The sequence below is a fragment of the Lutra lutra genome, chromosome 6 (assembly GCF_902655055.1).
Source record: "Lutra lutra chromosome 6, mLutLut1.2, whole genome shotgun sequence".
Classification (NCBI taxonomy): domain Eukaryota; kingdom Metazoa; phylum Chordata; class Mammalia; order Carnivora; family Mustelidae; genus Lutra; species Lutra lutra.
In genome coordinates this window covers 152,938,017-152,950,858 of record NC_062283.1, presented here as the reverse complement: position 1 = coordinate 152,950,858, position 12,842 = coordinate 152,938,017, and the positions used below count along the sequence as shown (strand labels likewise).

The following is a 12,842-nucleotide window of genomic DNA, read 5'->3' as shown; positions in this document are numbered from 1 at the left end:
CTTTTAAGGATGAAGACCCGATTATCACGGGCACAGATCTGCAGGTTCTGCGAAGCTACAACTTAGCAAACGTGTATGTTCAGGTCAGAGCTGTTACTCACTTTCCCTACCCTGAGGCGTTTGCAAAATCTAAAATATATACACCCAGGAAGTATATACAGCGTCTTGGCAAGGATATTACAAGGACAAATGAGATACTATCGTGAGAGCACAGGAAGCTGGCTCGCTGTGTCTCCAGGGTTCGGAGTGTCGAAACAATGTATCACACGGGAGCCCTAATCTGCAGTCCTGGAGGCGTCACCCCGATGCTGGGAGAACGCATCCACGTTCCCCGGAGACAGCCTAGGAGCGTGGTGCTAGAACGGGATATGGCACCGTCGGGACTGCTGGGCGCTGGCTGAATGGCATTATTCGATTCAAATGTCACTTACCGGCTTAGCGCAAGCCTTTTAGAGTAAGTTCGCAGGAACCCGTACTTGGAAGTCTGATGGGGTGTTTTGATTTTTAAGTCATTGATTCTGAAGTGGGGTGAAGGAGATCTCCCAGGGCATCTTCCCTGGAACAGTGAATCAGGGCAACAAGTGGACATGCACTCTGTCTCCTCTTCTGGAAGTGAGTCCTGGCCTGTCCCTCAGGCGCATTGAGGCCAACAACCCTCTTACAGGAAGACAGAGGAGAGCCCAACAAATCTGCAGGAGCCGGGGACGGTCCCAACTGGCATAAGGGGAACGAGAATGCAAATCCCGTTTTAATAGGACTAACAAAGAAGATACCACTGACACATTAAGAGGGGGGCAACTACAGGGGGACACTGGCTTAACAGAACCTCAAGTTTGGAAAGCTACATGGGAAAGTTAGCCAAGCACACACTAGTGCCTCTTTACAAGGCTCTGCTTTGCCACCTGCGTCTGCGATCTTGTATCTAGACTGACCGCCACATTCCTGAAAGGATACCTGTCGAGCAGAGCTCGAAATGGGGCCTGTTCAGAAAGGAAACTGGGAGCCTTGCGCCCTAAGGACCCCATAGAACAGATGATGGCAGACACAGAGCAATGCTTAGCAATTGCCTGGGACACATGAACTAGTCCCTTTATCTTCAGTGTCCTGCAAATGCTGGACAGAGAGCCCGGGCGGGAGAAGCAAGGAGTTGGGGGACAGGAGGAAAGGCATCTGGCCTCCAGAACACCTCGTCATCTTCCGTAAACATGATGGAAAACAGAATACACAAGATCTATAAAATAAATAAATAAGTAAATGAAATAAAACCAAACTCCTTCCGAAGTTGCTGCGGGTCCAAGAGAGCCCTCCTGATGACAACTTGTGTTCCCTAAGGAATGGCCTCGGACCAAGGCACCGGAATGTCTGTGTTCTCTCTCTTTTCCATGTTTAGAACTTGGCGTGTCTGTTTTCCGAAGATGAAAGACTTGCCGGCCAAGCTGTCCTGGCCCTCGGCTGGCTCCACAGGAGCCTGGGGCCTCCTCCATCCCTTCCTCTTCTCCCCTCCATCCTCCTCCAGCCAGCCTATCCTGTGGCGGCTGCCGTGCCCGGGGGGAGGCGTGGGGAGTTGAGCCCAGCCCTGCATGCAGCTCGGGCTGGACGGCGAGTTGTGGGCCTGTGTCTGCTCAGCTGTGTCACAGCGAAGAGTCTAAGAGTTTCTTGGAGCACATGACATCTCTCAGCAGAAAGAAGGAAGGGAAAGCACGACCTACATTTCACCCTTTACCCATGGCAATGGTGCCAGGGACATCTCTGTGCCAGCAGGCGACACGCCATCTGGAGCTCTAGCCCCAGTGGCCTGGGAACCCCATCATTCATGGGACCATCTCAACGCTGCCAGCCAACAGAACGGCAGGACACTAACTTCTGGTTTCCAAAGTTCTACTTTTTATGTTAATTTTAAATAAGCTTGAAGCAATTTTGTGATTACACACGCCCGGGTCCTCTGTGGAAAGAATCAGAACACACGGAAGACAAACAATGCACTAAATTCTGCTCTGAAACCTTCATTCATATCTCACAAGTCGGTGCTAAATTTACAGGCATTCGTGGAATTTATCATCTTATTTTGTAGTTTCCGTTTCATGTCTCCAAGCGGCCAGTGCCTCTCCACGGGCCGTGAAGGCTTTGCTCCGACTGATGCCTGACGTGCAGCCACAAAGCTGCGAGGGTGCCTCTGGGGTGATCCTGTTCCTTGTGCGCTGTTCCCGGTGTTACGGGACAGCTGGGGGCAGGAAAGGAGAGTGCACGCCTGTGACAGGTGCACCAGGAGAGGCTAACCAGAGACGGTGGCCGGACCCATGGAGAAAGGCAAGTCTCCCTCCGGTTCCTCTCATGACGGGCCAAAGTGGTGAGAGAAAGGAGCCGGGAGAGGGAGAAAGAGGCCGCTGGATGTATATGGATGGGGCCCGGGTTAGATCTAGGCCACGGGGGCCACAGAGACCCCCAACTCCTCATGGCTCTGGCTCAACAGCAAGGCTGTCAGGGAAAGGCACCTGCCCGCGCCCATGGGTGCATGAGCTCATCAGCAATGGCACAGCATGGAAGCTGAGGAGGTTCCCTCAGAAATGAGAACACTCCACTGGTGGCCTCAGCGACGCGCTTCCCGTCACCGTTCAGAGTGTGTGCCAAACCCCCTCAGACACTGTCCACTGCGGCACAGTCTCACAGCCCCCTCCAAAGAAGGAGGTCCGCTGCTGGCCGTTGGATGGTCCGCACTGTCTGGGGAGGACACGGGGGTCTCCTCTTCGGACTCCACAGGACCCAGTGCCCTCCCTTGCCACCCGGACGCCCACCTGGACCACTTCCCAAGGCAGCCTTCAGGGGAGGCCCAAGAGGGCCCAAGAGGGCCTCCTTCCTGGCATCCAGCCTGGGCATGGGCCCCGGAGCGCCCTGGCCTGGTCCACAGGAGTGTCCTGTCTGCCCTCGAGGGCTGGGCTGGGACGGCCCAAGCCTGATCCCAGGAAGGGAGTCAGCTGCCTCTGGCACGGGCATCGCGCCCATAGCGTGGATTCCTTTGTTTCTGGGGCTTTGTTACTGGCTGGAGGGGAAGACAGACACACAACACAGCCCCACTCGGCCCGTGAACCTCAGCGTGGTTTTGCCAACAAACCAGCAACTTTGTTCTTGAAGAAGTGACTGAAATCTAACAAATTTGAGAACATCTGAGATGGAACGCGGCCTCATAGCTGGGGCCGCACTCGAGCGCTCTGAGCCCGTGATCAAACGCGCCGTGGATTATTGTGTTTACGTAAACTCGTCCTGCTTTCCGAGACTTCATCATTAACGGGAGAGACGTTGCCAGCAACCTCAAACCATAAGTGTCGGCGCACCCCCCACCCCCACAGAGAAACACTGCCCGGGAGCGGGGCTTGCTAGTGGGTGGGTCAGCTAGTGGCTGGGGTCCTGGGACAGCGGCGCCCCCGCAGCACAATGACCCCCTGGGCAGAGCCGAGGGGACGCCCACCCCGGTGCTCCCGGGCGAGCACCAGCATGGAAACTGCTAACAGGTACCTCACTAAGAGCGGGGATCTCCGTGATGGAAGCAGAGGCGATTCACGGTGACTCGGGCAGAAGGAGAAAGACCATGGCGGGAAAAGGCGGGCAAAATGAAGGAAGACGCATGGCGGAGGAAAGGAGAGGTCACTTCCTGCGTGGACATTCCAGCTCGTCTCCGGGGCCAGTTTCGTGGGCCACACGCCACATTAGCTCATCCACAACAAAATCACAAAATTGGAACATGACCGCGGTTCTAGTCGTCACTCTGAGACTGCCCTCGTGTCAAAACCTCTAATTAAACTGAGGCAGATATTACAGCACGCAAGCTTCCACTTACAATGTCTTTTTAAAATTCTGACAGTACAAATGCGTTAACATTTCACTGGGCTCCAGGTTTCGTGTGTGTGTTATTACGAATCTTTGCTCTTTGATTTCCAGCCTGGGGCTACAAAACCACATAAGACTGTCTGTTATTAATGCTTCTAGAATAATTTCTTCTTGGCCCATATGAAATTAGGATTTTACTTTCTGAATTCTTTCCTCTTGCAGGTTTCAGTTAAATATCTAATGGATCAAGCACTTTTCAAACTCTAAGCACGTACGAATGTTAATAGTGGGATCCCGCCTTACCACCAACACCACCGATCGGTAAAACAGGAGGACCGTTCTAGTTTTCTATAAATGAGCTCAGAATGTTATTTCTCAATTTTTCTTCTTCAATTTCAAAATCCCACTAGAAATCCATCAGTCATTTTTGGTGTGTGTCTGGTATGTGGAGAACGGTATAATTTTAATTCAAAATGTGTAAATGTCACCTTGCTCTCTCTCCCAGTGCTCTGCTAACCCTAACTACAGCCTCCCTAGATCTGGGAGGCTCCTGAAGGCATTTGGATGCAGAGTCACCTAGAAATCTGCTGTCCTGAGCCGCTGTCACATCAGCGCCCACTTATTACGCAATCCTCTCAGGACCTGAAGTTACTTATGGTTTCATTTACGGTCTTGATATCAAACCAGAATTCAAGTGACCCTCCAGATGCTGGGGTTCAGTCACACGCAAGGGCTTCTAGTTGGAAACTGTCAGTTGCGTTTCCTTTCCTCCTCCCCGTCCACCTCTGCAGTCGGTGGTCAGTCTCAGGCTGGCGATGAGCCCAGCCCTCCCAGAGCGCCACACGTGCTCAGGGCATCTGCAGCACAGCAGGAGGAGAACAAACACCCAGGGTCGTCGCCTCAAGTCCCTGACCCTGAGTGGTCGGCGCTGAAACTCCGTGGGCACATCTCACCCTCGTGGCCCGGAAATGTGGGGACACTTTGGTGCCGATGCTCCCGTGACATCAATATCAGGTCCCCCCGTGGGCGTGCTCATGATGAAATATTTTAAAATTTACAGATGAGCAAATACCGTCTTTCTGTTTCCGTCCCCCTCTTCCAAAGCAAAGAAGTGCACGCGGGGGCCACAAACAGCCGTTTGGACTCTGTCCTTCCACGGCCCTGACTGGTGAGTCCTGAGCAGGAAGGTGGGAGGAAAACAACACTGAGGAATTCTAGGTCCCTGAAGGGGACACGGAAGTTAGCTCCGGGAACACCCATCCCCCAAAGGAAGAGAAACAAATGCAGGTTGAATTTGGAAATGGCTCCGTCAGCTCAGGGCCAGGGGCAGCTCCCCCATGTCCTGAACTGGGTGCAACAGGACGTTTGTGGGTGGGCAGTGGCAGGTGTCGCGTGAGCAGCACAAACAAGGGGCCCCTGGCAGAGTGCCGAGCGCAGGTGCTCACAGCCGCTTCCCGCAGGCGAGCCCAGGACACCAGCAGCGCCCGCTGGGCCCAGGGAAGGGCAAGGCGTCTGCCTCTGGCGTGTGGGCACAACACCATTCAGTCAGTTCTCAAAGGAACCCACCGGCTCCTTCTCAAATCCTGTGGGAAGGGGGTCCAGGAACCTCAGCGCCCATGCAGAAAACATTCAGGCGCGGGTGTGCCGTCCAACCGCTAGCACCCGTGCAACGACACCCGCGACAAACTGAAGTCGTGACCACAGGCACATGCTCCATGTGCCCAGGTGACCTCGACTGCAAAGTAGCCCGTAGTCTCAGCCTTCACAGAAGTACAAGGGGGTGGGCACCTGGGTGACTGCTTAAGATTCTTCCCCCTCCTATTCCCTCCCCCTCTACGCCTCCCCCTGCTCTCTCAAATAAATTGATTAAATCTTTTCATTTTTTTATAAAGAAGAAAAAGCCAGGCATCCCCATGAGGAATGGACATGATCTCGCCTTAGAATGCACCTACTTCTTAAAGGAAGAACAGCTGTAGACCCCACGAGGGCGGATCAAACACACAGACCGCCACCAGCTGCTGACTGCCGGTAACACCGAAGTCTGATCGATAACCAGGAGGCCAGGCAAAGCCAACAAAAGTCATAAGAAAACACAAGGTCCTTATGGCACCATTTCTAAAGAATGACTTGGCAACGTGCCTTCTCTCGCTCTCGCACACAGAGGAGTAGCCGCCTCCTGCCCCGACAGCACTGCCCCGGACAAAGAGTGTCCACGTCAGGAGGGAGGAGGGCCGGTGCACAGCTCTGGGAAGCCGGGGGGACAAGCTCCCAACCCACAGAGGTAGGGGACGATCCCTGCTTCAAGGTAAGGACAGAACAGAAGGTGGGACAGAAGAAGGCGCAGAGGAAGCCACGTTTTCTCCTCTGCCCGTTGACCCCTGCACGCCTGGACGAGGCACACAGACAGGCCAAGACCAAAGCAGCGTGCTCGAAGGCTCTGTGACGGGCAACAGCACCGTGTAGCCAGTGCCCTCACACCCGAAGGACACAGCACCGAGCGGACGATCACAGCAGTCAAAACCGCGTCACACAGGCAATGGCGTGGGTGTCATCAGAAATAACGCTAATGGAGAACTAACACACACCGGGCGTATCAAAGGCTTCATCCTTAACCCTCACAGCATGTTCAACAGACATTACTCTATCCCCAGGTCGCCCATAGGGAATTGGAGATTAAGAAAGTTAAGGCACAGCTCCAGAGTCAGTCACACACCCAGAAGACGCCCCGGCTGCCACGGGCCGATGCTGTCTTTCTGACTGATTAAAGATCAGGTGTAAATCTTGTCAAGGAAACAGAAGATGCCCAAATACTAGAAAGTGATCTGGAAAGAGGTGATCACTGCCAAAGATCCAGCACATCCAACACTCCCTCTGGACGCCTCAGCTGACTTGCTGAATTCCTGGACTTTGGGGTGAGATGGGGGGTGGGATGTGCCAAAATCTTTTAGGGCTTTAAAATTTTCCTCTGGTCGTGAAAGCATCATGCATCGTATTTGCAAGTGCAGATTCAAGGCAAAGGTCTTCTGTGAGAGTGTAGTATGGGGCCTTGGTCCACACTGGACTCCCCAGGCAGGCAGCCAGGGCCCCTGCAGCCAGGAAAGACACAGAGCATCCCAAGAAGCAAAGGACAAGACGTCCCAAGTAAGTTACACACAAGAGTGGCCGGGAGGGAAAGGAAGAGAACCTAGAGATTTAATAACAAACCTTCTTGCTTTTGCTTTTCCAGGGAGGTGCCAACAGATCCAGGAGCTCCCAGAAAGCGGGTCCATGGGAGTCTACCTTTTACACGGTCAGAAAATTCATGGCAAGGGTAGGAAAGCTGGTTCTCCCAGCTCTGGGAGAAAAGGCCAGTGTCTTCTTTGGAGAATTGCTCCGTTCCTCTGCAGCCTCGGTGTGCTCTGAGCGGGAGGGGTCTGTTGGTACTTGTGTGTGTGCCTGTGTGTACTGTGGCTGTGGACACACGGGGTGGGGGGCACCCACAGGAAGTAGAGTTTGACGGCCTCTCTGGGTGATAGCTGTCCTGCAGGAAAGCTGAGCCTGGGGAAACTGCCGTGGAGCTTCCAGGGAGCAGTTTCTAATCTACAAGTCATTTGCAAGACACAAGGCAGGGACCCAAGGGCTGCTCCAGAAGAATTTTAAGTATGAACAGTGAACTCACTAACATCGTTCCCCTCATACTGCTTGAAAAGGAAGAAAGAAAGAGAGAAAGAAAGAAGAAAAAGGCTCACAGCACTGCTTCAGACTTGCTGAAAAGCAGAGCCCGACCGCAGCTCCTTTCAAACCTTAGGTGTTTTCGATACAATAAACCCCTTCAGGACAAGCCCCACTACTTCAATCATCTGTCCATCAGAGGTGTTCTCCCCACCTTCGTGTTTTCTCAAGCACTTGTTCAAAAACACATTTAAGTGGAATGTTTTCGTTTCTGCAGATTGCATTAATTATGGGTTTGCAAACACAGCAAGCGCACGAGGTCTGCCCGAGCTGGGGGCTGCAGACTCCGGCCGGCCAGCGGCGGGTGGCTTGGCTCGCGCCCTGCACGGAGCTCCGGGCTTGGCCCCGCGCGCTGCCGGCCAAGGCTGCTGCAGAGAAGTTTCAGCTAAGAAAGAAAAACACACAGTGGTCAACCGCGGTGACCCACGCGCTCGGGAGCGCGCCTGCCTGCGCGCAGCCCCGGGACCAAGAGAGGACCAGGGAAAGGGGACTGCGGGTCATGGAGACGCCTTGTCCCCCAACTTCTGCCGGCTGACACGAGGGAAAATAATATTTATTGTAATGTCATCTGCTTCCTCCGAGATTCACTTGGGGAGGGTGTCTGGGACCAGCAGGCGAGCCAAAGGGGGCTCAGGAGTAGCGCTCAGGACAAGCAGCTCCTTTCCCAGTCAAGCGGCTGCAGGTCCGCGCGGTGCCCCCGCAGGGTCCAAGTGACAGAGGGACGCAAGGCCGAGCCCGCCCCAGGCCGGAGGGACAGCAGTGAGTGGGCGAGCGTGTCCCCGGCGGGGCGGCCCTCGGACAGTCCGCGGGGCGGCGCCGGCGTCCTCAGCCCTGTGTCCGCGCCGGGCCCTGCCCACCAGCCAGCTGGACGCGCAGGACCCCAGAGCACCCCCACGCGGCGGAGAGACCCCAGAAGCCCACGCAGCCGCCTGCGGACGGGCCTGGGCCTCACCTGCTCGGACCGAGGCGGGAGGCGGCGCCACGTTCCCCAGGGTCACCTGCTTCCCGCGCCCAGGCGCTCCGGCAGGAGAAGGCGCGGACCGAGTCGGGCTAGCCTGCCAGGTCCGCGCGGGACGACTCACCGTGAGCGCCGAGAACTTCTGCGCGGGCGCCGGCGGCAGCAGCCCGGCGAGCAGGGGCAGCCAGCAGAGCTGCGGGAGCAGCATGGTGACGCGCGCGGCAAGGCGTTGGGGAGCGGGGCGCGGCGGTCCTCACCCGCGCTCTGGGCGCCGACTCCACCCGCTGCCCTCCGCACCCGGCGGCCCTCCGTCCGGTGCCGCTTCGCCGGCTGCTGTCAAATAACCCCAGAACTTCCCGGATCCTCCTCCTGCCCGCTCGCTCCCTCCCTCGCCTCCTCCGGCCCCACCCCCGCGCCGCCGCGCCCGCTCGGCTCCGCTAGGCCTCGCGCTCCAGCCGGGGGCGCCCAGAGCGCGGGTGTGCGGGGGCTGGAGGCGGAGGGGGCCTCCCGGGGCTGCGCCCTCTGTTCCAGCTGCCTGCGTGCCGCCTTCCCTGCACGCGCACACGCACACTCGCGCGCACACACAGACACGCGCGCACACGCACACTCGCGCGCACACACAGACACGCGTGCACACGCTGGGAGAGTCCCAGGCACGACCCCAAGATGCGCTGAGCCCTTCTAGTGTCCCGGGCACTGACCCGCTGGCGCAGAACAGACCCTGAGGTTAACCCACCCCCTTGAGTCTGGGCCCATCCCCAGGCCGCAGGCTTCTCCTAGACCTCCAGAGAATGTGTCCCCTCACGTTGGCTGGTTGATCAGCTGGCTTTCCAGCGGAAGAAGCCATGAACACCACATGGTCCAGGTAATTCACGGAGGGCCGCACACCTTTGGCATTTTTCAGCAGATTAATGCACTTGGGGACGAATTTTGGACTAGAGATCGAGGGTGTGACCGCAGGGACACCGGGCAAGTCTGGCGAGAATGTGGCCATTTCTAGAGCCGCTCTGTCAAGGCTGCTCAGGTGTGTTGGGAGCACATGGGTGTAGAGGTCCAGACTTCGCCGTGGGGACTGGTTAGAGACCTAGAGAGTTTTGCACACCCAGTATCTGGACAGTGCCCACTGCAAACGACATTGCTGAAATAGCTCAGCCTTGGCTTACAACTTTACAGGGTGGAAACAAAAAAGACTAATTCTGGCTCACACAGAAACCCAAGAGTGAGGATTTTCAAGAACAATGCCTCGATTGACTTGTCAGGGGCACTGGGAAAAAGAACAAAACAAAAAATCCAGATCTGATTTTTAATCGAATGTTTAATCTGAAGCTTTGGCTGGAAAGGGCGGAGTGGGGGGGCCAGGGGCAGTGGGAAGGAATGTCGGGGCCGCGTCAGCAAATCCCATGACTGGTTACGGGACAAAAGTTGCACTATTCCAACCACAGGGTCCCACACTTCGGAGGGAGAGGTCTCCCCATGTCCAGCAGGAAAGTGATGGACACAGGGTCAGGGAAGATGGGGAAGAAACATCTTGCCGAAAGCCACTACTGAGTCTCCTTCAGATTCCAGAGCCTGGAGAGTCCGCTGAGTACTTAAACACATTCCTCCTGGCCCTAGGGCTCAGAGGAAATTATAATAAAACTCCTGGGGCCTGAGAAACAGGTGAGCAAAGCAGCTGCAAACGATTACGTAAATAAGGAATGCCATTAGGAAATGTTAATAAAAATTAAGGTAAAAATAGAGGTAAATACTGCATACCACACATTGTAAGACCGTCCAAAGAAGAAAATATACATTCAGAGCTGACATGAATCCTTTAAAAAGCACTTTCTACTAAAAAATTGTGTTTACTTTCTTCTTTGTTTAGAGGACTGCTGACAGCTGAAATGCTGATTTGATATTGTGCAGTTTTCTATAGACCTCGGAAGGCTTGGACACAGTTTCGCTCCTTCACCCTCACTGACTTCGAGGATGGTGGACAACAAGACTTAATGATCCTCATTTTACAGATGAGAAATAAAAGCAAAGAGGTCAAACACCTTTGCCAGATCTCACAGGCAACAAGATCAGGACCAGATCAGGATGCCAAAGCCTGTGGTGCTGGCAGTCCTCCTTCCCTTCCTCTGGAGGCGTGGGGGCACACGGGGGCAGAAGACAACTTGGCTCTCAGAGCCTCTTAGTCAAGGAAGATGTGTCAACTTGTCTGTTACACCTGCAGATCCTCCGGGAATTCCAGAAAGATAAATGCGATGGGTACGTCTACGTCTCCGACAAATGAGGCAGGGTTAGGTCCTTCAAGGACTCTAACAACGAGAAGAGCCCACGGGCGCTGTCCGCCAAGTGTCACGTTCTCAGAGATGCTCATGGCGGAGTCTGCAAGACGTAGCCAGTTTCCATTTTTATGGTGAAAAATAATACGTTTATGTAAAACACTGGGTCATAGTTATGTCTGCCACACTGAAGTCTCCAGAAAGTTATGACCAGCAGGAATACCAGACAATCGCCCCCCGCTAGTAAGAACATGGATACAGCATTTCACAATTTAGACAGGAAATAATACACTCGGTGTTTTCCAAGTAGTTCCTATAGGACAGAAACGTAAGGAGAAGTTCCCTTCTCTCGGAGAGGCGGGATTTTTGAAAGTAACAAACGGTAAGAGGTCATTCTAAAACATGCCTCTGGACCCAGAACTTGGAGTCAGAGAAATTAAGACCCAGTATTGACCCGGGGCTTAGATCTAGAACGCACTGAGGCCGTTGGCAAAACCCTTTATGGGGCACACCAGCTTACTTTGTTTCTTTGGCTATGGTAACACGACAGAAGGACCTTATTCTTACGATACAATGTGACTATTATTTCTGGGTAACTTGTGTTTGGCGAGAACACTTTCTGTCAGCTCCCTTTCCTACCGTCATAGGCAACTGTGGGCCATTTAAGGAAAGGTCCGCTGATCCTGTCTTCCAAAGCTTACCTCCGCATCGCCATGCTGCCTGTCCCCCGTCAGAGCACAGACCCATGTCACCAGCCGCCTGCACTCACTTCCTCTATTAGCCTTTCTCCCAGCTTCTGCTGAACCCTGGCAAGAGGAATCGTCCAGGCTGCTCCGTTCCCCTTAGGGACAGACTTGCTGACAGTCCCTCCCATCAGTCCTGGGCTTTTCATCCGAGCCCCAACTCCAGAAACCTACATGTCAAAAAAGGGTTGACAAGAGACGGAGCTGATCAGTCAGGCGGATGGACAGGGCTGGCAAGCTGGCCTTCACCATGACGGCAAGACCGCGTGGACCGCACTCAGGGCCACAGTGCGTGTGGGAGCCCATTGCCTAACTCAGAGGTTCTTCCCCTATTTTTATACATTTAAGTAACAGATCATTTGAATTTGTCTTTGTTGTCAATAAAATCATGTGAACAAGTTTACCCTTCCTTCTCAAGATGTCTTGTAACAAGTTTTGTGATAACACTCTTCAGGTACTTTATGGAAATTTTCAGTAAATTGAAATACACTGGGTGTCTTATGCACATTATCTAATTAACTCTTGCAGAAACTCTGAAAAGTCGTTTTCTCCTGGTGGTAATAATAAGGCCCAGGGAGACTACAGGGCCTGCCCGGGTTTGCACCACTAGTAAGCGGTAGGAGCAGGAGTCAGCCTCCCCCCAGGTCTGGGGTCCTTCTTCCCCGTCAGCCCACACTCTGGCAGGTGTGAGCACTCAGATGCCCGTCGGTGGCCCCCACTGTTTTGCCCATTGGTCAAGACCTACCACCAAACAAGTGAAAAGTCTCGTTACATTGTTCTCGGTTTGTCTGTGATCCTTCAGCCCACTAGAGTGTTTTCCAAAAGTAAGATGTAATGTTTCCAAAGAAATAAAAATTCGCTACAAAGCCAAAGGCAAAACTGCTACTTTTATAGTGAGAACGTTCCCTCTAAGGCGGACAGGAGATGCCTGAGCCGTTCTGAAAGGACGGATTCCAGCTGCCAGAGATCGAGTCAATCTACGCGACGGATCTAGGGTCAGGTCCCGACACGCTGCCCCCGAGGGCAGACTCCATGCACGCTTCTTGAAATCCATCTGTTTCCATAATATCCAGAAGCTGTTTTTGCCATTCACGATACTGCATGTGTTCGAACACGAAACTTACAGAATATGTCGGTTCCAGAGCTAAAATCACGATCATTTGAAAAGTGCATCGCTCTCAAGATCAATGAAGGTGCGAAGTGTGAGCGTGGAGAGGCCTCAAGCCGGTCCGTGGTCCAGGGGACCAAGCTGCCTCTGGGTTCCTCCTCCTTATTAACCACACTCTACAAGCGCCTTCCCCCTCTCCACATGAGAACTGCCTTTAGAGGGGAAAAGTGTTT

At 54.1% G+C, this 12,842-nt stretch overlaps 1 protein-coding gene across 2 annotated transcripts in view; it reads right to left on the bottom strand.

The window, feature by feature from the left end:
• The window catches only part of SMOC2 (SPARC related modular calcium binding 2), a 148,462-nt gene extending 139,574 nt beyond the window's left edge, over window positions 1-8,888 (bottom strand). The window contains exon 1 of one of the 2 annotated variants that reach the window (XM_047734742.1): window positions 8,616-8,888. In XM_047734742.1, coding sequence (XP_047590698.1) covers window positions 8,616-8,699 — 84 coding nt within the window. In that variant the 5' untranslated portion in view covers window positions 8,700-8,888. The remainder of the gene's footprint in view (window positions 1-8,615) is intronic. The other variant, XM_047734743.1, reaches the window with a different exon arrangement.
• Window positions 8,889-12,842: the final 3,954 nt, after the last annotated feature.